Below are 23,890 nucleotides of genomic sequence, written 5' to 3' on the forward strand. Positions count from 1 at the left end.
GCCATTGAGGGACCCTTTATGAGATTTTATAGATCTCTTTACTATTTACTGCTCTTATTGTTCCCTCTTGGTGATTTATGGGATGTTACACCTTTGGGAATTTCTTCCATTTATTTTTCAGTCTGTCAGCAGGTGTTGCCATCTTGTGGATAGTCTAGGTTTTGCTGTGGGTTGTTTCTGTGCAGGCTTTTTTCATCTTTGCCTGCAACCACTGTGCACCTTGTATCACCTTGTATTCAATAAAAGCCATTTGTATTCTACTTTGATGATCTTGTGGTCCTTTCTCTCTGTATCCCCTTTTCTATACATTGTCATCTTTTATTGGGGTTACACACTTTAGGTTTTTTGTGCTTGTGGACCTTTTCCGGTCATAGGAAAGTTGTTTTAGGTTATGTCCTAAGATTGTACAGTCTGATTTCCTGAGCACTCAATCATACTATTTGGAGTTCAAAAAGCATCAACTCTGACAAAGGTTTTCCCCTAAACCTTGCTAAATGTCAGTAATGAAATGCACTAAATGCAAAAAGAAAAAAAAGGTGCAGTAAAACTACATTTCATTTTAACAAATCTTAACAGATAAAATAAGGCTACCTAGTGACACATACAAGAAAATGGACCCATGATTTTGCAATTTGTCTTGTAGAATTAATAGCGATTATGTGCCGTTTTATTAATAACGTAAAATGTGAGAAGTAGCATGCTTGAGAAAGGTGAGCTCCTCCAAAAAGTCACAAGTGATGTGGATGCGTGGTCACTGATGCAGTCTCTGCACAATATTGTGAAAATGGAGACACTAACATCTCGTTTAAATGGACCAATTCCACCATCCACTGTTCTAGCAAATGTTTATATGATAGAATCATGTGCAGTTTAAAAGTGATATTTATCATAAAGAAGCATTGCATGGAAAAGGTTTTGTACCAATATTTAATTGATCGATCATGCATATAACAGTTTCTCAGAGCTGTGCAGCAGGGCCTAAGTAACAAGCTGATATACCAAGGAAATGAAGGATCTGCTCTGGCTCAAAGTGTGGTCTTTTTCAAGATTGCCACATTCCACATCAAAGAGTGTACCAACAAATGATTTAGGGTGCGTGCCCACGTTCAGTGTTTGCAGCGTTTTAGATGTAGCATACGTCAGCTGCGCCTAAAACGCTGCATTGTACAGTACAAGCATAGTGGACGGAATTTCTAGAAATCCCGTGCCCACTTTTTTTCCGCAGCAAACACCGACATGCGGTGCGTGTTTCCAGACCGCAGCATGGCAATTGTTTGCTGCGGAATTGCCTGCATCCTCCGTAGAGAGAACACAAGCAGGAGACCGCAGCACACCGAACCCTGATCGTGGGCACAGTCAGCTGCGGCATCCTGCGGAGGAGACGCGCGGCCCGCAGTTCAGGACTCACAGCGTTCTTAACGTATCAAGTCCTGATTGTGGGCACATACCCTTAGTGTTCTCGTGTTAGAAAGTGAAACATCACATGTACTTTTCTCACAGGCGCACTATCCATAGCCACCCCTCATTTCTCCCTTTTCTGCAGCATAATGGTATGTTTATACTGAATAGGATGTGGTCTGTGTGTACTCTCATAACATGATTACCCATGTTGAACGTGCGTATTGCACTTGCCTCTCTCTTATTAACTCACTAGTATCCAGAGACATGAATTTGCAATTGTGGGCACCTTACAGTTATCCCCGATATAATTATCGTTTGATCCTGCAGACTCATTCTATTGCCCCTCAATATACAGAAACACATGTGAATACAGTGTTTTTATGTATATACTTATATATACACACATTTATTTCTGTAGGCACTGGTGAATTTTGTATTTATTTACATTGCCTGTCTTTTGCTTAGGCAAAACCTTGAGAAAGGCTGTATAGTTGAAATGTTGTTTTTTGCAGAAAATAAAAATCACTTCAGTCAAACCCCTCTTGTATATATCCTTGAGTGCTGCAGCTACTCTTTTATATAAAAGAAAATTCAGTGACAACTTAAGAGCTTACCTTTCCCCAAATCAATCTGGTCTGGAGGCTTGTCCGGTTCTTGAGGTGGCACAACCATTGCAAGAGTATGCATTGGTACACAAGAAATCTGCAATACAAAAAGGTGTGACCCTTAACGTCATCGCGTTTCATTTATAAGGGACACAAGAAACCTATTTCACTATGTATATTAAATAAAGAGAATTTTGTTACTTACCGTAAATTCTTTTTCTTATAGTTCCGTATTGGGAGACCCAGACCATGGGGTGTTTAGCTTCTGCCTCCGGAGGACACACAAAGTACTACACTTAAAAGTGTAGCTGCTCCCTCTGAGCTTATACACCCTCTGGTAGCCAGTCCTAGCCAGTTTAGTGCAAAAGCTGAAGGAGAATAGCCACCCACAAGTAGAACCGAGTAAGAAACGGAACAACCGGAGACTATGTCCACGACAACAGCCGGTGATAACACACGGAACAAGAAAATTGCCAACAGGCAACAGGGAGGGAGCTGGGTCTCCCAATACGGAACTATAAGAAAAAGAATTTACGGTAAGTAACAAAATTCTCTTTTTCTTTATCGTTCCTTTGGGAGACCCAGACCATGGGACGTTCCAAAGCTGTCCCTGGGTGGGAATAAACAGAAAAAACTAAGTAGGCGGAGCCTAACTTCACAAGTGGGCGACCGCCGCCTGAAAGATGCGTCTGCCCAAGCTCGCATCTGCCAAAGCATGAGCATGCACTTGGTAGTGCTTCGAAAAGGTATGCAGGCTAGTCCAAGTGGCAGCCTGACAGACTTGTTGAGCCGTAGCCTGGTGCCTAAAAGCCCAAGAGGCACCGACAGCTCTGGTCGAGTGTGCTTTGATCCCCGGCGGGGGAGGCACCTGAGTACTCTGGTAGGCGTCCGAAATGGTCGATCTAATCCAACAGGCCAAGGTCGGCTTAGAAGCAGAGACCCTTGTGCCGCCCTATGGTTAGCACAAAAAGAGAGGTGCACCGCCTAAGCGCAGCACTGCGAGACACATAGATCCAGAGAGCACGCACCAGATCCAGAGTATGCAGCGCTTTCTCAAAGCGATGAACAGGGGCCGGACAGAAGGAAGGCAAGGAAATATCCAGGTTAAGGTGGAAGGGAGAGACCACCTTAGGAAGAAAGTCCGGGGTCGGAAGGAGAACTACCTTGTCTTGGTGAAAAACCAAAAAAGGTGACTCCGAGGAGAGCGCAGCCAAATCAGAGACTCTCCTGAGAGAAGTTATGGCAACTAGAAAGGCCACCTTTTGAGAAAGACGATACAAAGAAACCTCCCTAAGGGGCTCGAAAGGGGGTTTCTGCAATACCGTGAGGACCAAGTTAAGGTCCCAGGGATCCAAGGGCCGCCGATAAGGCGGAATGATGTGAGACGCACCTTGCATGAAGGTGCGGATTTGAGCCAGCCGGGCGATACGCCGCTGAAACAGCACTGATAGAGCTGAGACTTGTCCCTTGAGAGAGTTGAGGGACAGTCCTAGCTGCAGACCGGACTGTAAAAAAGACAGAAGGGTCGGCAACGAGAATGGCCAAGGAGAATGGCCGGAAGAGCGACACCAGGACAGGAAAATTTTCCAAGTCCTGTGATAGATCTTGACGGAGGAAGACTTACGGGCCCAAGTCATAGTGGAGATGACTTCAGGGGGAATACCAGAAGCCGTCAAAATCCAGGACTCAAAAGCCACGCCGTCAATTTGAGTGCCGCAGAATTCGGGCGGAAGAACGGACCTTGCAAGAGCAGGTCTGGACGGTCCGGAAGATGCCACGGCATCTCCATGGACAGTTGGAGCAGGTCCGGATACCAAGCTCGCCTGGGCCAGTCCGGTGCAATGAGGATGACTCGACGGCCCTCCATTCTGATCTTGCGCAGGACTGGGCAAGAGAGCTAGAGGGGGAAACACGTAGGACAGACGAAACTGGGACCAGTCTTGAACCAGAGCGTCCGCGGCGAAGGCCTGAGGATCGTGGGAGCGAGCCACGTAAACCGGAACCTTGTTGTTGTGACAGGATGTCATTAGGTCCACGTCCGGAGTGCCCCACTTGCGGCAGATTGACTGAAACACTGCCGGGTGCAGGGACCACTCGCCACCGTCCACGGATTGACGGCTGAGATAATCTGCCTCCCAGTTGTCCACGCCTGGGATATGGACTGCGGATATGGTGGACCTGGAGTCCTCCGCCCATTGAAGAATGCGTTGTACCTCCATCATTGCCAGGCGACTGCGTGTCCCGCCTTGATGGTTGATGTAGGCAACCGCTGTCGCGTTGTCTGACTGGACTCGAATGTGCCTGCCCGCCAACAGGTGGTGAAAGGCTAGGAGAGCTAGAAGCACAGCTCTGGTTTCCAGCACATTGATTGAAAGGGCTGACTCGGACGGAGTCCAAGTGCCCTGAGCTCTGTGGTGGAGGATAGGCTGGCATCCGTGGTGAGAATCACCCAGGACGGCACGCCCTTGGGACAGGGAGAGGGGTCGAAGCCACCACTGAAGAGAGCTCCTGGTCCGTGGCGACAGAGCCACTAACCTCTGTAAGGAGGAAGGCCGCTTGTCCCAACAGCGGAGAATGTCCAGCTGCAGAGGACGCAGATGGAACTGGGCAAAGGGAAGCCACCATTTGACCCAGCACCTGCATCAGGCGCCTGAGGGAATAACGGCGGGGCCTCAGGAGAGAGCGCACCGCTAGCCGGAGAGACTGCTGTTTGAGTAAGGGCAACTTCACAAGTGCTGGCAAAGTCTCGAACTGCATCCCTAGGTACGTGAGACTCTGGGTCGGAGTCAGAGTGGATTTGTGAAGATTGACAATCCACCCGAATTGGGCTAGGGTGGCGAGAGTGAGCGAAACACTCCGCTGACAGTCTGCGCTGGATGGACCCTTGACCAGAAGGTCGTCCAGGTAAGGGAGCACTGCCAACCCCTGGAGGTGCAGGACCGCAATCACTGCAGCCATGACCTTGGTGAATACCCGAGGGGCCGTGGCTAACCCGAAGGGGAGAGCCACGAATTGGAAATGATCCTCTCCTATCGCAAAACGTAACCAACGCTGATGTGACACTGCGATTGGCACATGTAGATCGGCATCTCTGATGTCGATGGACGCCAGGAACTCCCCTTGGGTCATAGAGGCAATGACTGATCGCAGAGACTCCATGCGAAAATGCCGCACCCGAACATGCTTGTTGAGAAGCTTGAGATCCAGGATGGGCTGGAAGGTCCTTTTTTGGAACTAGGAAGAGATTTGAGTAAAAACCTCTGAACCGTTCCTGAGCAGGAACTGGGACAATCACTCCGTTTGCCTGCAAGGACGCCACGGCCTGCGAGAAGGCGGCGGCCTTGGAGCAGGGGGGAGTTGAGAGAAAAAATCTATTTGGAGGGCTGGAAAAGAATTCTATCCTGTAGCCGAGAGATATGATGTCTCTCACCCACTGATCGGAGACTTGCCTTAACCAAGCGTCGCCAAAGTGGGAGAGCCTGCCACCGACTAAGGACGTGGCTGGAGCGGGCCGAGAGTCATGAGGAAGCTGCCTTAGTGGCAGAACCTCCTGCGGTCTTCTGCGGACGCGCTTCGGGCGCCAGTTGGATTTCTGATCCTTGGCTGAGTTAGCGGACGAGGCGGAAGGCTTAGAGGATGACCAGTTAGAGGAACGAAAGGAACGAAACCTCGATTGATTCCTACCCTGGGCGGGTTTCCTGGTCTTGGTTTGTGGCATGGAAGTACTCTTCCCGCCAGTAGCTTCTTTAATGATTTCATCCAGCTGTTCACCAAACAGCCGTGAACCAGCAAAAGGGAGCCCAGCAAGAAACTTCTTGGAAGAAGCATCTGCCTTCCACTCTCGAAGCCACAAAATCCTGCGGATAACAAGAGAATTAGCTGAAGCCACCACAGTGCGGTGAGCAGCCTCTAGCATGGCAGACATGGCATAGGATGAAAAAGCTGAAGCCTGAGCAGTTAAGGTAACCATCTCAGGCATAGATTCCTTGGTGAGGGAATGCATCTCCTCTAGAGAAGCAGAGATGGCTTTGAGAGCCCACACTGCTGCAAAAGTCGGGGAAAACACGGCCCCCGCAGCTTCATACACAGATTTGGCCAGAAGGTCAATCTGACGGTCAGTGGAATCCTTAAGTGAGGTGCCGTCAGCCACCGACACAACGGTCCGGGCTGAGAGCCTAGACACCGGAGGGTCTACCTTTGGGGAGTGAGACCACTCCTTGACCACCTCAGGTGGAAATGGAAACCGGTCATCAGAACCACGCTTTGGAAAGCGTTTGTCAGGACAGGCCCTGGGTTTGGTCACAGCGGTCTGAAAACTGGAGTGGTTAAAGAACACTCTTCACTCTCAGGCGAGGTAAACTGATGTTTTTCTGCCAAAGAGAGTTGCTCCTCTGACGCTGGCGGATTGAGATCCAGCACAGAATTAATAGAAGCAATCAAATCACTAAGATCTGAGTCACCCCTGAGAGAAATCGATGGGATACATAGCCTCCGAGCCCCCAGTGAGGGCATCCTCCTCATCTTGAGAGTCAGCTCTTGAGGCAGAGCCGTGGGATGGGGAGGGGGAGGAAACCCTGCGCCTTCTCTTAGAAGGATGGGGTCTGGGATCAGATGATGAATCCTCCGTGAGCTCTGATGGACGGAGGTCAGAGGATAGGAGTCCTCTGTCAAGAGTATTAGAGGCACCCTGTGAGGGGGGCTGATGCATATTCATCAAAGTCCTGGACAAAAGCCCCATGGACTCAGCAAATGACTGGGATATGGACCTAGAAAAGGACTCTACCCAGGCCGGGGGTTCAGTCACAGGTGCAGCAGCCTGAGAGACCACTGGGGGTGAGGCTCCAGGCTGTGGCACCGCCAAGTTAGAGCAACCACAGTGTGGATAAATGCTCGGCTCAGGCAGCAGGAGCTTACATGCAGCTTTGGAGCCTTGCTCCTTGTGTGAGACATGCTGCTGGAGTGGGGGCTTTGCAGAGAATGAACCCCAGGGAGAATATACAGAGGTCCACAACCGGAGACCGGCTGTGGCTTACCAGACCGCTGAGCGCGGTGTTGTGTGCCCTCCAGATCCCGAAGCCCGGTCCCCCAGTGCGCAGCACCTCAGCAGAGATGCAGAATGCAGGATGTCCCAGAGCAGAGTGAACTGTGCCTGAGAAACGGCCGCCAGAGCGAAGAGAGGGGGCGGGACTAGGGGCGTTCCTATAAAAGAGTAGGAACTGGAGGGCTATAGAGACCTGCAGGGAAGGAGGGACGCCCCAGCAGTGGGGAGTGTCCCTCCCCCTGTGTAGAACGGCCGTCAGGAGGAGCCGAACCTGTCCCTCTGCATGAGTGACATGCGAGGGCAGGAAAACGAAACTAGGCCTCCGGCGAAGCCGGGGCCTAAATTTAATCGGCGAGGCCGACAAGCAGGCAGCTTTGGCAAGGTTCTCTGGCAAAAGCTGGAGAACCCGCCGGAAAAGTTAAAAACAATCACATACAGCATACTCTCCCCTTACAATAAAGAATCGGGACCCCAACATAAACGTCTCAGGTACTTAGCTGCTGAGACACAGGGCCATGTCCCTGGGGATGAGTGCTCCGGTCCAACAGAATCCTCAAGGGGCTGTGGATGGAGACCGGACTCCTGCCAGGCATGGAGAACGTGCTGGCTCCCACTTCAAGCCAGAGCCCAGAAGGGATGGTGAAGGAGCGCGGCATGTAAGGCTGCAGCCTTGTAAATCAACCTTAACAACACCGCCGACACAGTGGGGTGAGAAGGGACATGCCGGGAGTCCAGACATGGACCCGCTTTTCTACAAACTCTTTCCAAAAGTCAAACAAATCAGATGAGAATGCATGTGTGGATGTATGCCTCCTGACACAAAGCAATAAACTGGCTAGGACTGGCTACCAGGGGGTGTATAAGCTCAGAGGGAGGAGCTACACTTTTAAGTGTAGTACTTTGTCTGTCCTCCGGAGGCAGAAGCTAAACATCCCATGGTCTGGGTCTCCCAAAGGAACGATAAAGAAATTTAATTTCAACTGTTCAAATACTTTTAGGCCAAATTCAGAATTTGCTTTGCTGCAAATGCCACTTGTCACTTGCCTCAATTCTTTGGAGAGCAAAACAAAAATCAAATTTGGGAGTGGAGCAGATGTACCAGCATTCTCATACTGACCGCATAACAACATATACGAGGCAGGAAGAGGAGATGCCCTAAATTTAATTACACTGCAGTTTAGGGGGGGGGGGGGGGGTTGCTCCTTTTATTTTTAACTTGACCCTAAAACAGCCCCACAACAAAAATAAACAAAGTCTAAAAAGAAACTAACAGACCCCTACATTAAGGCCCTGTGCCCACAGGAGCTTGCTTCTGCGGATTTTGCCGCGGAAAACCTACGGATTTATCTGGATTTTCCAGATAAATCCGCAGGTTTCAGCATGTACAGACACTCCTTATGTTATCCTATGGGACATGGGGAGTGCTGTGTCCACGTTGCGGAATGTGCGGTTGCGGAATATACTGCGGATATCCCGCAGCCGCACATAACTGCATGTCAATTATTCCTGCATTACCTGCGAAAATCCCCTGCCTTGGTCCCATACTTACCTGCCTTGATAGCAGACACCCGGTCATTTTCAATCGGTACACAGGAGCAGGAAGGAGGAGGTGGGCGGGGCCTGCACAAGCTCCGGTCATGTGACAGCCAGAGCTAGTTCAGGCCCGCCCACCTTCTCCTTCACAGTGTAAACACGGCCGGAGACGGGAGAGAAGTGCTGCGTGATGGAGGTATGAATGCCCCGATCACTCAGCACTTGTTCTGCATTGAGGATGCAGTACCGAAGCCATGGTACTGTATCCTCAATGCAGAATGCCCGCACCATATCCGCAGGACATTCCGCAGCATAACCGCCGCATGGAAACAGACAAAGTTGTGCTGCGGTTTTCTGGGAGCTCATGTGGAATGTCCTGCGGATATAACCGCAGGACACTTTCCCCCGTGGGCACATAGCCTAATTCTGTGCCACAGTTCTAGAAAACGCTAGCAGTATAAAAATATCTATATCTAAATGCAAAAAACAGGAATTAAATCTTGTTCAGGTTTACATAGAAAACAAAATTTTACAACCAAGTAGTAAGCATGGGAGAAAATTGGCATGATCATAACTGTTCAAGTTTTCTAAAGCAAGAAAGAACAGAAAAGAGCACTTTATAGGAAACGTAACTTACAGTGAACGGATCCTGAAGCGTGGAGGCCAGCTGACAGATATCAGTAGGGGGACCAGACATCGCATTTTTGGGGTAATCCAACAAATAAGAAACCACGTTTGTATGTCCACCTTTTGCAGCTTCTATCAGCATCGTGGATCCATCCTGAAAAACAAAAAACTCAAGTTTATCAAACACAACTTTGCACCTAAAATGTAACGTGCCATTGCTTGTGTTCAGCTTATTATTTATGAAATCTATAGTATATTTTACAGTTTTTTACAAGTTTGTTGCATTAAAGTGGTGCTATTTTTTGTTAGACTTAATTATTGGGCCTTAAAACAAAGATAATCACCTACCAACTGGACCCCGCTGTTCTTACGTACTAGCTACTGATGCCTTCTACTGGTGGTCTCACATGCTCAGAGGCCAATCCATGGCCACTGATGCAATGCTGACTTTCAACTTGAACTGGGACAGTCTCCTCCTAGTTCTCCTTCCAGTTCAGATGGAAGGTCAAAGTAAGTTACTTGGTGGCCAGAAGACATTCTCTACCGAAAAGTAGCAAGAACACCATGACAGTGAGGAGCATGGACAGCAGTGTGCAGAAATAGCCACGGAAAGTGCAAGTCAAGTCCTTATGGAGTACTTGCATTGTGCTCATACAGCAGTTTTACTTGGCTGACAGTATATAACCCATAGGCCTAGAAAAAGGGCAAAAACCACAAACGTCACCAACGTTCTGTGCAATGTGAAGTTGTACTAAATGTTGCGACTTCTGGGCTTTCCACAACAGTTTGTCAGCTACACATAATTGGGTGTTTTCGCCCACAGAAATCGGTGGCTTCTTCCACCCAATTTTTTTTTTCAAAACTATAAGACAAGCTAAGCAGAAATGTTACTTCAGTGTTCAACAAGTAACATTTCTGACCAGGTGTATGCTACTGATAAGGTGCGCCAAATCCTTTAAAGTGGAGTGCACCTCCTAATGGAGTGATCGTATCTTAGCACGAAACACTTGTTTCTCCATACACAATGGCATTAATTCATCACTGCTGTCACACTAGAATTCTATAATAAAAGCTTTGTAACATTGCAAAACTTAGGTGCAACTCAGTGTTACGCTTACATTTTGCAACTTTAGGTGTCTTCACGCCACTATCTCACAGCTGTGGAACTGGGGCAGGACAAGGAGCGAGGCGCCACAGTTCAGGATTAGGCTGCTTTCACACCTCCGGTTTTTCCTGTGCGGCACAATCCGGCACTTTGCAGGAAAAACGCTGCCAGTTTTTGCTGCCAGTTGCGTTTTTCCTGCATAGACTTTAATTAGTGCCGCATTGTGCCGCATGGGCTTGTGTTCCGTCCGGTTTTTGCCGTATGTGGCAGATTTAGCTGATGCGGCGGCCGGATGGAACGTTGCCCGGCACGTTTTTGTGCGGAAAAAAAAACGCATCGCGCCGCATCCGGCCGATGCGTCGCATTTTTCAATGCATGCCTATGGACACCGGATGCAGCAAAAACCGCATCCGACCACCGCATGCGGTTTTTGCCACTGCGCATGCTCAGTAAAATGCCGCAAACGGCAAAAAGCGGACGGGCCGCATTTAAAAAACTTATGCAAAGGATGCGCCTTTTTCGCCGCATCCGTTGCATAGGTTTTAGAGCTGGACTGGCCGGCTCTGCACTTACCGGATGTGTGAAAGCAGCCTAAGCCGTGGCTTTCTGTGTATCAGAAATCTCACTCCAGGACCTGATGGAAATTTCTAGCATGGTGCACGGAGGCACGCATCACTCGATAGACTGAACTTTATCTCTTCATAAATGTGCTGCGTGTGACTGCAGCACGCACCCTCATCAAGACCGGTGTTGTTCACGGGCCTGCTACAGTACATCATGAATCACGGTTAACATTTGGGGCACTCCAGGCTTCCATCACTTTGATGATCAGTGAGTAGGTATAAAAACTGATGACTAGCATGTAAACAATAATAGACTAAAACAGATGGACTTATGTTGGCTTTCATTATAAGCCATTTATCTGTGGGTGTAAAAGGATTCCAATTCAATACATAAATGCTAGCCTGTATAGTGCAATAAAGACAGCCATTTGTAGCCTATATTCTGACCAAAGCTAGCTTTTGGAAACACAGAAAAAGCTAATCTAGATGCCATAGGAAGCATGGAGTAATGGACCACACTGAAGTGTGCCATAGAAGAACAACAACATCCAGCATCCCATTGAGACCGATGTATGCAAGATTGGATTGTGTTTCTATTACTTGGATCTTAAATCTCCTCTTATGGGAATTGCTTGAGCTTCAAGCTCTTCACAGGACCAATAACCAGATACAAAGTTTTTGCCTTATTCAGATGCCCAATCTTTTATCATGTGTGGTCTGTGATTTTTCACAGCCCCATAGACTTGTAAGGGGATTTTCAGCAATGACTAAGATCAAAAACCAACATGTTTCTTTTAGTAGACCAAGTGTCTGCAAACAAAATCAGACATGTGAACAGCACCATTGATTAAAACATGTGTATAAGCTCTGGAAAACACAAAATACATAAAAAATATACATTAAAAATGGAAGTGTGATTTAGGCCTTTGTGTAATAAAGCTCATAATTACAATAGTTTTCGGAATAATGTTTTAACATGAACACATCCCTTTACCAGCTGCTCTATATTAATGCTTTACGTACATTGTTACATAGTGTTGCTCTATCACCACCAAAATAAAAAGTTCACACATTTGTATATTTCCCATAATGAAAAGATTTCAGATCATGCCAGTCACCCCTGCATGCAAATCCCCAATTTAAACAAGATCAAGCACAAGGCTATACAGCCCAGAAATAAATACAGACACTTGTTAGTCCACACCGAATACATCAGGTTTTCCATTCCCGACGTCCAGCGCAAACCATTCCCTGAATACGGTGCCCTCGGGTTCTGCACTGTCCCATGTAACCACAGGAGCACCATGAGTAGTTTCTTGGCTAATACATTCCCTACAGTTTGCACATCACCTGTAGAGTAGACACTCACTTTAAGTCTATGCGTTGGATCAGCTCCTTTAGCCAACAGCAGCTCAACAACAGCAAGATGTCCACCAGCGCATGCGAGGGATACAACGGTGTGATCATTATTGGCAGTAGCTTGATTAATGTTGGCTCCTAGACGTGGGGGGAAAACAAACGTACAAAAAGAGAAAACATACATAACCAGTTCATGACCAGGACATTTTAAATTGCATTCCCCTTTACAGAGACATCTTTACATATTGGACATTTTAATGAGGGTGGGGCTGAAAAAGCAATTTCAAAATCGGCAGTGTTTTGTTTTCTTTTTCGTCCAAGTTTTGTTCAGTTTTGCTTTTTTATTTTCTTCATTTATTTTACACATAAGTGACCCTATAAATCCTTAAATAGGGGGCTGGGGCTTTTTTGTTCATTTAGTTTGTAACTGACTGCATAGAAGAGATGTTTGGGTGCCTAGGATCTAGGATTCAGCAGCTCCTGCTACCTCCCTACCTCCAGTGATCGCATATTCACTGGGTTCGGAGATGAAAGCACAGTAAGTGTTTATATGTCTATATACACAGTGCTAGATCAGTGCTGGAAATACAGAGATTGAGAAGGTAAACTTAGTAGGAAACCATACTTAGTCGGATTTGCCAGAGAACAGGAGTCTTAATAAAATGTAAAAAAATCTCTCTAAAATTTACCATTACCATAAAATGTGTGTCAACAAAAACTGGGGAAAAAAAAATAAATTCTCAATCACTGGGATATGCTGAAACATTGCAGGTCTATTGCTACACAAAGTGACACGTCAGAGTTGAAAAATTTGGTTTGGACACCAAGGTTAAAGTCAATGGGCAGTCTAGAAGCAGTTAAAGAGAACCAGTCATCAGGATATTACACCCCCAAACTAAAGCCATGTATGTAAGATTGAATCTGTTCTTTTAGAAGAAGGGAATTTTGTTTACTTACCGTAAATTCCTTTTCTTCTAGCTCCAATTGGGAGACCCAGACAATTGGGTGTATAGCTTCTGCCTCCGGAGGCCACACAAAGTATTACACTTTAAAAAGTGTAACCCCTCCCCTCTGCCTATACACCCTCCCGTGCATCACGGGCTCCTCAGTTTTGGTGCAAAAGCAAGAAGGAGGAAAAGTTATAAATTGGTTTAAAGTAAATTCAGTCCGAAGAAATTTCGGAGAACTGAAACCATTGAACATGAACAACATGTGTACACAAAGAACAGCAGCCCGAAGGGAACAGGGGCGGGTGCTGGGTCTCCCAATTGGAGCTAGAAGAAAAGGAATTTACGGTAAGTAAACAAAATTCCCTTCTTTGTCGCTCCATTGGGAGACCCAGACAATTGGGACGTCCAAAAGCAGTCCCTGGGTGGGTAAAGTAAAACCTCGAAATAGAGCCGTAAAACGGCCCCTTCCTACAGGTGGGCAACCGCCGCCTGAAGGACCTGCCTTCCTAGGCTGGCATCTGCCGAAGCATAGGTATGCACCTGATAGTGTTTCGTGAAAGTGTGCAGGCTCGACCAGGTAGCTGCCTGACACACCTGCTGAGCCGTAGCCTGGTGCCGCAAAGCCCAGGACGCACCCACGGCTCTGGTAGAATGGGCCCTTAGCCCTGAGGGAACCGGAAGCCCAGAAGATCGGTAAGCTTCGAGAATAGGTTCCTTGATCCACCGAGCCAGGGTTGATTTGGAAGCCTGTGACCCTTTACGCTGGCCAGCGACAAGGACAAAGAGTGCATCCGAGCGGCGCAGGGGCGCCGTACGAGAAATGTAGAGTCTGAGTGCTCTCACCAGATCTAACAAGTGCAAATCCCTTTCACATTGGTGAACTGGATGAGGACAAAAAGAGGGTAAGGAGATATCCTGATTGAGATGAAAGGGGGATACCACCTTAGGGAGAAATTCCGGAACCGGACGCAGAACCACCTTGTCCTGGTGAAACACCAGGAAAGGGGCTTTTTGCATGACAGCGCTGCTAGCTCAGACACTCTCCGAAGTGATGTGACTGCTACTAGGAAGGCCACTTTCTGCGAAAGGCGTGAGAGAGGAATATCCCTCATTGGCTCGAAAGGTGGTTTCTGAAGAGCCATCAGCACCCTGTTCAGATCCCAGGGTTCTAACGGCCGCTTGTAAGGAGGGACTATGTGACAAACCCCCTGCAGGAACGTGCGTACCTGTGGAAGTCTGGCTAGGCGCTTCTGAAAGAACACAGAGCGCTGAGACTTGTCCCTTAAGGGAGCCGAGCGACAAACCTTTTTCCAATCCGGATTGAAGGAAGGAAAGAAAAGTGGGCAAGGCAAATGGCCAGGGAGAAAAACCCTGATCAGAGCACCAAGATAAGAATATCCTCCACGTCCTGTGGTAGATCTTGGCGGACGTTGGTTTCCTAGCCTGTCTCATAGTGGCAATGACCTCTTGAGATAACCCTGAAGACGCTAGGATCCAGGACTCAATGGCCACACAGTCAGGTTGAGGGCCGCAGAATTCAGATGGAAAAACGGTGCTTGAGACAGCAAGTCTGGTCGGTCTGGTAGTGCCCACGGTTGGCCCACCGTGAGATGCCACAGATCCGGGTACCACGACCTCCTCGGCCAGTCTGGAGCGACGAGGATGGCGCGGCGGCAGTCGGACCTGATCTTGCGTAACACTCTGGGCAACAGTGCCAGAGGAGGAAACACATAAGGGAGTTGAAACTGCGACCAATCCTGAACTAAAGCGTCTGCCGCCAGAGCTCTGATCTTGAGACCGTGCCATGAATGTCGGGACCTTGTGGTTGTGCCGGGACGCCATTAGGTCGACGTCCGGAATCCCTCAGCGGCAACAGATCTCCTGAAACACGTCCGGGTGAAGGGACCATTCCCCTGCGTCCATGCCCTGGCGACTGAGAAAGTCTGCTTCCCAGTTTTCTACGCCCGGGATGTGAACTGCGGATATGGTGGAGGCTGTGGCTTCCACCCATAGCAGAATCCGCCGGACTTCCTGGAAGGCTTGCCGACTGCGTGTTCCGCCTTGGTGGTTGATGTATGCCACCGCTGTGGAGTTGTCCGACTGAATTCGGATCTGCTTGCCTTCCAGCCACGGCTGGAACGCCTTTAGGGCAAGATACACTGCCCTTATCTCCAGAACATTGATCTGAAGGGAGGACTCTGGCTGAGTCCAAGTACCCTGAGCCCTGTGGTGGAGAAAGACCGCTCCCCACCCTGACAGGCTCGCGTCCGTCGTGACCACAGCCCAGGATGGGGGCAGGAAGGATTTCCCCTTCGACAGAGAAGTGGGAAGAAGCCACCACTGAAGGGAAGCCTTGGCTGCCCGAGAAAGGGAGACGTTCCTGTCGAGGGACGTCGACTTCCTGTCCCATTTGCGGAGAATGTCCCATTGAAGTGGACGCAGATGAAACTGCGCAAAAGGAACTGCCTCCATTGCTGCTGCCATCTTCCCTAGGAAGTGCATGAGGCGCCGCAAGGGGTGTGACTGGCCTTGAAGGAGAGATTGCACCCCTGTCTGTAGTGAACGCTGTTTGTCCAGCGGAAGCTTCACTATCGCTGAGAGAGTATGAAACTCCATGCCAAGATATGTCAGTGATTGGGCCGGTGTCAGATTTGACTTTGGAAAATTGATGATCCACCCGAAACTCTGGAGAGTCTCTAGAGCAATGCTCAGACTGTGTTGGCATGCCACTTGAGAGGGTGCCTTGACAAGCAGATCGTCTAAGTAAGGGATCACCGAGTGTCCCTGAGAGTGCAGAACTGCTACTACTGTTGCCATGACCTTGGTGAAGACCCGTGGGGCTGTCGCCAAGCCGAAAGGCAGTGCCACGAACTGAAGGTGTTCGTCCCCTATGGCGAAACGCAGGAAGCGCTGATGCTCTTGAGCAATCGGTACGTGGAGATAAGCATCTTTGATGTCGATTGATGCTAGGAAATCTCCTTGGGACATTGAGGCGATGACGGAGCGGAGCGATTCCATCCGGAACCGCCTGGTTTTTACATGTTTGTTGAGCAGTTTTAGGTCCAGAACAGGACGGAAGGATCCGTCCTTTTTCGGCACCACGAACAAGTTGGAGTAAAAACCGTGACCCTGTTGCTGAAAAGGAACAGGGATCACCACTCCTTCTGCCTTCAGAGTGCACACCGCCTGAAGAAGAGCATCGGCTCGCTCGGGGGGCGGAGATGTTCTGAAGAACCGAGTCGGAGGACGAGAGTTGAACTCTATCCTGTAACCGTGAGACAGAATGTCTCTCACCCAACGGTCTTTTACCTGTGGCAGCCAGGCGTCGCAAAAGCGGGAAAGCCTGCCACCGACCGAGGATGCGGTGTGAGGAGGCCGAAAGTCATGAGGAGGCCGCTTTGGGAGCGGTTCCCCCGGCGGTCTTTTTAGGACGTGACTTAGACCGCCATGAATCGGAGTTCCTCTGATCCTTCTGAGGCCTTTTGGACGAGGAGAATTGAGACCTGCCCGCGGACCGAAAGGACCGAAACCTCGATTGTACCTTCCGTGGTTGAGGTCTGTTTGGTTTGGACTGGGGTAAGGATGAGTCCTTTCCCTTGGATTGTTTAATGATTTCATCCAATCGCTCACCAAACAGACGGTCGCCAGAAAATGGCAAACCAGTTAAGAACTTTTTGGAAGCAGAGTCTGCCTTCCATTCACGTAGCCACATGGCCCTGCGGACTGCCACCGAATTGGCGGATGCTACCGCCGTACGGCTCGCAGAGTCCAGGACAGCATTAATGGCGTAGGACGCAAACGCCGACGCCTGAGAGGTTAAGGACACCACTTGCGGAGCAGACGTACGTGTGACTGCATTAATTTGCGCATGACAAGCTGAGATAGCTTGGAGTGCCCATACGGCTGCGAATGCTGGAGCAAAAGACGCGCCGATAGCTTCATAGATGGATTTCAACCAGAGCTCCATCTGTCTGTCAGTGGCATCTTTGAGTGAAGCCCCATCTTCCACTGCAACTATGGATCTAGCCGCCAGTCTGGAGACTGGAGGATCCACCTTGGGACACTGAGCCCAGCCCTTGACAACGTCAGGGGGGAAGGGATAACGTGTATCCTTAAGGCGCTTGGAAAAACGCTTATCTGGACAAGCTCGGTGTTTCTGGACTGCCTCTCTGAAGTCAGAGTGATCCAGAAACGTACTCATTGTACGCTTGGGAAACCTGAAACGGAATTTCTCCTGCTGAGAAGCTGACTCCTCAATTGGAGGAGCTGGGGGAGAAATATCCAACACCTGATTGATGGTCGCTATAAGGTCATTCACTATGGCGTCACCTTCAGGTGTAGCTAGGTTGAGAGCGGCCTCAGGATCAGAATCCTGATCTGCTACCTCCGCTTCATCATCCAGAGAGTCCTCCTGCTGAGACCCCGAACAGTGTGATGAAGTCGAGAGAATTTCCCAGCGAGCCCGCTTAGGCGGCCTGGGACTGCGGTCCGTGTCAGAGACCTCACCCTGGGACCTATGGGTCACCCCAGGAGCACTTTGCTGCTCCAACTGAGGGGGGCCTGGGGTCAATGATTCAACAGTGCCCGTGGCCTGAGTCACCGGTCTGGACTGTAAGGCTTCTAGTATCTTAGCAGACCATTTATCCATAGTCTCAGACAGTTTGTCAGCAAATACTGCAAACTCCGTCCCTGTCACCTGGACAGTGGTAGCAGGTGGTTCCACCTGGGCCACCAGTAGCAGAGGCTCCGGCTGAGTAAGTGCCACAGGGGCCGAGCATTGCACACAATGAGGATCGGTGGAACCTGCCGGTAGTATAGCCGCACATGAGGTACAGGTTGCAAAGTAAGCCTGTGCTTTGGCACCCTTGCTTTTTGCGGACGACATGCTGTTGTCTCCTCTGAGTACAATCCAGGAGGGTATATGGCCAAAAATCAACAGTGCGACCGCACAGTGTAAATGTATAGCATATAAGCATATATATATATATATATATATATATATATATATATATGTACACTTCGGCACTCAGTGGGGCCAGCACCCAGGTGCTGCTTACCGACCGCTCAAAGCGGTTGTGTGATCACCAGATTCCCTGCCTGGGCCTCCCAGAGCCGTGTTGTCTCTCCTCTCCAGCGTCAGAAGTGCTGACAGGAATGGCTGCCGGCGTTCTGTGGGGAGGAGGGGGCCGTGGGCGTGCCCCAGAAAGTGCGGGAATCTGATGCCCCACTGTGCTGAGTGAGGGGGGAGGAGGATACAAAGTATGCTCCAGCCCTCAGCGCTGACGTCCTGTGCAGCGTCCCGCCCTTCCCCTGACTGGCAGGCCTGGGGGCGGGAATATGCGATACTAGGCCGCAAAAGCCGGGGACTAAAGTTATAAGCACGGCCGGCAAATAAGCGCGGCCGGCGCGGTAGTCCCCGGCGCACTAACACACCCAGCAGTGTGTATGGCACAAGCGCTCCATGCGCGGTCCCCCAGGGGGACACAGAGTACCTCACAGTAGCAGGGCCTTGTCCCGGACGATACCCGGCTCCTGTCCAGCAGATTCCCCAGGGGCTGCGGAGGGAGCACGGTCCCAGTGCCTGGAGACCGATTAGGATCCCACTTCACCCAGAGCCCATTAAGGGATGGGGAAGGAAAACAGCATGTGGCTCCTGCCTATGTACCCGCAATGGGCACCTCAACCTTAACAGCACCGCCGACCAGAGTGGGGTGAGAAGGGAGCATGCTGGGGGCCCTGTTATGGGCCCTCTTTTCTTCCATCCGACATAGTCAGCAGCTGCTGCTGACTAAGATGTGGAGCTATGCGTGGATGTCAGCCTCCTTCGCACAAAGCATAAAAACTGAGGAGCCCGTGAGGCACGGGGGGTGTATAGGCAGAAGGGGAGGGGCTTTACACTTTTAAGTGTAATACTTTGTGTGGCCTCCGGAGGCAGAAGCTATACACCCAATTGTCTGGGTCTCCCAATGGAGCGACAAAGAAAATCATTTTGCTGGTTTAGACAGATCTATAGTTGAAGTTGTACGCTGATGAGTTACACGTGCAGTGGGGGGGGGGGGGCATCACACTTCCAGCTCTCCTGCCTCTATCCCAATTCCCGAAACCACTCCCTGATGTCGCTGATAGAGAGGTCACTAATCGAGATCAACCCAAACAAACTGCAGGTAGCAGGGTGGGGGTACAAGAGAGGCAGCACCCACTCGCTTTACTTGAGACTCATCAGCATACAATTTCAACTAAGGATTTCTACAACAAAGGGAAGGATTTACTCAGCATTAAAGCACCACTACATACAGGCCATTAGTTTGGGATATAAATTCTGATTACCGTTTCTCTAACTGCTTTGTGTCCTTGCCTCCTTCTGTATAAAGCGTATACAGCATAAATGATGAAAAATAGAAAGGAGGATACAACCCACTAAAATCTAGCACCAATTAACGTCTAGAATCCGTATTTTGGTGCAAGTAATGACAGAATGCAGCTGGTGTTACTTTCTTATGATTAACCTACACATGGGATTGCTAAGAAAGTCCCTTCCTTTATTTTACTTCATTGACTGAGTAGTAACATCAATTTTAGAGACTTTTGCTTCTGAAGTTTGATGTATGAACCAGCTCTATAAAAGGTTAACCCAATTAATGCAGTTCGTTGGATATCGATTACACAAGACAATTTAGAAGTGAGGTACATCTACATAAATGTGATAAAAGTTGATTTTAAAGATGGAACATCCCTTGCAGCAGCCCATAGTCTATGCTTGTGGCAGGAGACAAAACTCAACCTAGTTTGCTTTAACAGCAAAGAACATTCGTATTAAACCAGCAATGGTGCCAACATAGGGGCTGAAAAGGTTATATACTGCTAAAGAGGAAGAATTACAAAACATTTGTAAAGGACATTTGTGCCTCTTTACACCTAAAAGATTTGTGTTTTTTGTTGCAGGTTCTATAGGCGAAGAAGAAAAAAAAAAAAACACTGCTACAACAATACAAAGTAGATTTCCTGTGTTTTATTTCCTCAAAACTTCTATTCTGCTCATCACCCTAATTTGTCAACTAGTAAAGAAGGGAATTTTGTTTACTTACCGTAAATTCCTTTTCTTCTAGCTCCAATTGGGAGACCCAGACAATTGGGTGTATAGCTTATGCCTCCGGAGGCCACACAAAGTATTACACTAAAAGTGTAAAGCCCCTCCCCTTCAGCCTATACACCCCCCGTACTGCTACGGGCTCATCAGTTTTGGTGCAAAAGCCCGAAGGAGGAAAAAATTATAAACTGGTTTAAAGTAAATTCAATCCGAAGGAATATCGGAGAACTGAAACCATTTAACATGAACAACATGTGTTATACAAAAAACAGGGGCGGGTGCTGGGTCTCCCAATTGGAGCTAGAAGAAAAGGAATTTACGGTAAGTAAACAAAATTCCCTTCTTTGTCGCTCCTTATTGGGAGACCCAGACAATTGGGACGTCCAAAAGCAGTCCCTGGGTGGGTAAATAATACCTCATAATAAAGCCGTAACGGCTCCGTCCTACAGGTGGGCAACTGCCGCCTGAAGGACTCGCCTACCTAGGCTGGCATCTGCCGAAGCATAGGTATGCACCTGATAGTGCTTCGTGAAAGTGTGCAGGCTCGACCAGGTAGCTGCCTGACACACCTGCTGAGCCGTAGCCTGGTGTCGCAAGGCCCAGGACGCTCCCACGGCCCTGGTAGAATGGGCCTTCAGTCCTGAGGGAACCGGAAGCCCCGAGGAACGGTAAGCTTCGAGAATTGGTTCCTTGATCCACCGAGCCAGGGTTGACTTGGAAGCTTGTGTCCCTTTACGCTGGCCAGCGACAAGGACAAAGAGTGCATCCAAGCGGCGCAGGGGCGCCGTTCGAGAAATGTAGATCTTGGCGGACGTAGGTTTCCTAGCCTGTCTCATAGTGGCAATGACCTCTTGAGATAATCCTGAAGACGCTAGGATCCAGGACTCAATGGCCACACAGTCAGGTTGAGGGCCGCAGAATTCAGATGGAAAAACGGCCCTTGAGACAGCAAATCTGGTCGGTCTGGCAGTGCCCACGGTTGGCCGACCGTGAGATGCCACAGATCCGGGTACCACGACCTCCTCGGCCAGTCTGGAGCGACGAGGATGACGCGGCGGCAGTCGGCCCTGATCTTGCGTAACACTCTGGGCAACAGTGCCAGAGGAGGAAACACATAAGGAAGCCGAAACTGCGACCAATCCTGAACTAAGGCGTCTGCCGCCAGAGCTCTGTGATCTTGAGATCGAGCCATGAATGTTGGGACCTTGTTGTTGTGCCGTGACGCCATTAGGTCGACGTCCGGCATTCCCCAGCGGCAACAGATCTCCTGAAACACGTCCGGGTGAAGGGACCATTCCCCTGCGTCCATGCCCTGGCGACTGAGAAAGTCTGCTTCCCAGTTTTCTACGCCCGGGATGTGAACTGCGGATATGGTGGATGCTGTGGCTTCCACCCACAGCAGAATCCGCCGGACTTCCTGGAAGGCTTGCCGACTGCGTGTCCCACCTTGGTGGTTGATGTAAGCCACCGCTGTGGAGTTGTCCGACTGAATTCGGATCTGCTTGCCTTCCAGCCACTGCTGGAACGCTTTTAGGGCAAGATACACTGCCCTGATCTCCAGAACATTGATCTGAAGTGAGGACTCTTGCTGAGTCCACGTACCCTGAGCCCTGTGGTGGAGAAAAACTGCTCCCCAACCTGACAGACTCGCGTCCGTCGTGACCACCGCCCAGGATGGGGGTAGGAAGGATTTCCCCTTCGATAATGAGGTGGGAAGAAGCCACCACCGAAGGGAAGCTTTGGTTGCCTGAGAGAGGGAAACGTTCCTGTCTAGGGACGTCGGCATCCTGTCCCACTTGCGTAGGATGTCCCATTGAAGTGGACGCAGGTGAAACTGCGCGAAAGGGACTGCTTCCATTGCTGCCACCATCTTCCCCAGGAAGTGCATGATGCGCCTCAAGGGGTGTGACCGACCTTGAAGGAGAGATTGCACCCCTGTCTGTAGGGAACGCTGTTTGTCCAGCGGAAGCTTCACTATCGCTGGAAGAGTATGAAACTCCATGCCAAGATATGTCAGCGATTGGACCGGTGTCAGATTTGACTTTGGAAAATTGATGATCCACCCGAAACTCTGGAGAATCTCCAGAGTAACGTTGAGGCTGTGTTGGCATGCCTCTTGAGAGGGTGCCTTGACCAGCAGATCGTCTAAGTAAGGTATCACTGAGTGACCCTGAGAGTGGAGGACCGCAACTACTGTAGCCATGACCTTGGTGAAAACCCTTGGGGCTTTCGCCAGGCCGAACGGCAGTGCCGCGAACTGAAGGTGTTAGTCTCCTATGGCGAAGCGCAAGAAGCGCTGATGCTCTGGAGCAATTGGTACGTGGAGATAAGCATCCTTGATATCGTTCGATGCTAGGAAATCTCCTTGGGACATTGAGGCGATGACGGAGCGGAGGGATTCCATCCGGAACCGCCTGGTCCTTACGTGTTTGTTGAGCAGTTTTAGGTCCAAAACAGGACGGAAGGACCCGTCCTTCTTTGGAACCACAAACAGGTTGGAGTAGAACCGTGGCCCTGTTGCTGAAGAGGAACCGGGACCACCACTCCTTCTGCCTTCAGAATGCCCACCGCCTGCAGAAGAGCCTCGGCTCGCTCGGGAGGCGGAGATGTTCTGAAGAATCGAGTCGGAGGACGAGAGCTGAACTCTATCCTGTAACCGTGAGACAAAATGTCTCTCACCCAACGGTCTTTTACTTGTGGCAGCCAGGTGTCGCAAAAGCGGGAGAGCCTGCCACCGACCGAGGATGCGGTGTGAGGAGGCCGTAAGTCATGAGGAAGCCGCCTTAGTAGCGGCACCTCCGGCGGTCTTTTTAGGGCGTGATTTAGACCGCCATGCGTCGGAGTTCCTCTGATCCTTCTGAGGCCTTTTGGACGAGGAGAATTGGGACCTGCCCGCACCCCGAAAGGACCGAAACCTCGACTGTCCCCTCCTCTGTTGGGGTGTTTTTGGTTTGGCCTGGGGTAAGGATGTTTCCTTTCCCTTGGATTGTTTGATGATTTCATCCAATCTCTCACCAAACAAACGGTCGCCAGAAAATGGCAATCCAGTTAAGCACTTTTTGGAAGCCGAATCTGCCTTCCATTCCCGCAGCCACAAGGCCCTGCGTATTGCCACCGAATTGTCGGCTGCAACCGCCGTACGGCTCGCAGAGTCCAGGACAGCATTAATAGCGTAGGACGCAAATGCCGACGTTTGAGAGGTTATAGACGCCACCTGCGGCGCAGACGTACGTGTGAGTGCGTCAATTTGCGCCTGACCAGCTGAGATAGCTTGGAGTGCCCATACGGCTGCGAATGCTGGAGCAAAAGACACGCCGATAGCTTCATAGATGGATTTCAACCAGAGCTCCATCTGTCTGTCAGTGGCATCTTTGAGTGAAGCCCCATCTTCCACTGCAACTATGGATCTAGCCGCAAGTCTGGAGATTGGAGGATCCACCTTGGGACACTGAGCCCAGCCCTTGAGGCGCTTGGAAAAAACGCTTATCTGGACAAGCTCGGTGTTTCTGGACTGCCTCTCTGAAGTCAGAGTGGTCCAGAAACATATTCTTTGTACGCTTGGGAAACCTGAAACGGAATTTCTCCTGCTGAGAAGCTGACTCCTCCACTGGAGGAGCTG

At 49.8% G+C, this 23,890-nt stretch overlaps 1 protein-coding gene across 1 annotated transcript in view; it reads right to left on the reverse strand.

The window, feature by feature from the left end:
* Positions 1–23,890, reverse strand: part of LOC142303259 (ankyrin repeat and KH domain-containing protein 1-like) — a 255,586-nt gene that overhangs the window by 103,612 nt on the left and 128,084 nt on the right. The window contains exons 12-14 of the mRNA XM_075344493.1: positions 12,245–12,372; positions 9,218–9,361; positions 2,016–2,103 (exon numbers count right to left, since the gene is read on the reverse strand). Coding sequence (XP_075200608.1) covers positions 2,016–2,103; positions 9,218–9,361; positions 12,245–12,372 — 360 coding nt within the window. The remainder of the gene's footprint in view (positions 1–2,015; positions 2,104–9,217; positions 9,362–12,244; positions 12,373–23,890) is intronic.

Source organism: Anomaloglossus baeobatrachus, chromosome 4 (assembly GCF_048569485.1).
Source record: "Anomaloglossus baeobatrachus isolate aAnoBae1 chromosome 4, aAnoBae1.hap1, whole genome shotgun sequence".
NCBI classification, from domain to species: Eukaryota; Metazoa; Chordata; class Amphibia; order Anura; family Aromobatidae; genus Anomaloglossus; species Anomaloglossus baeobatrachus.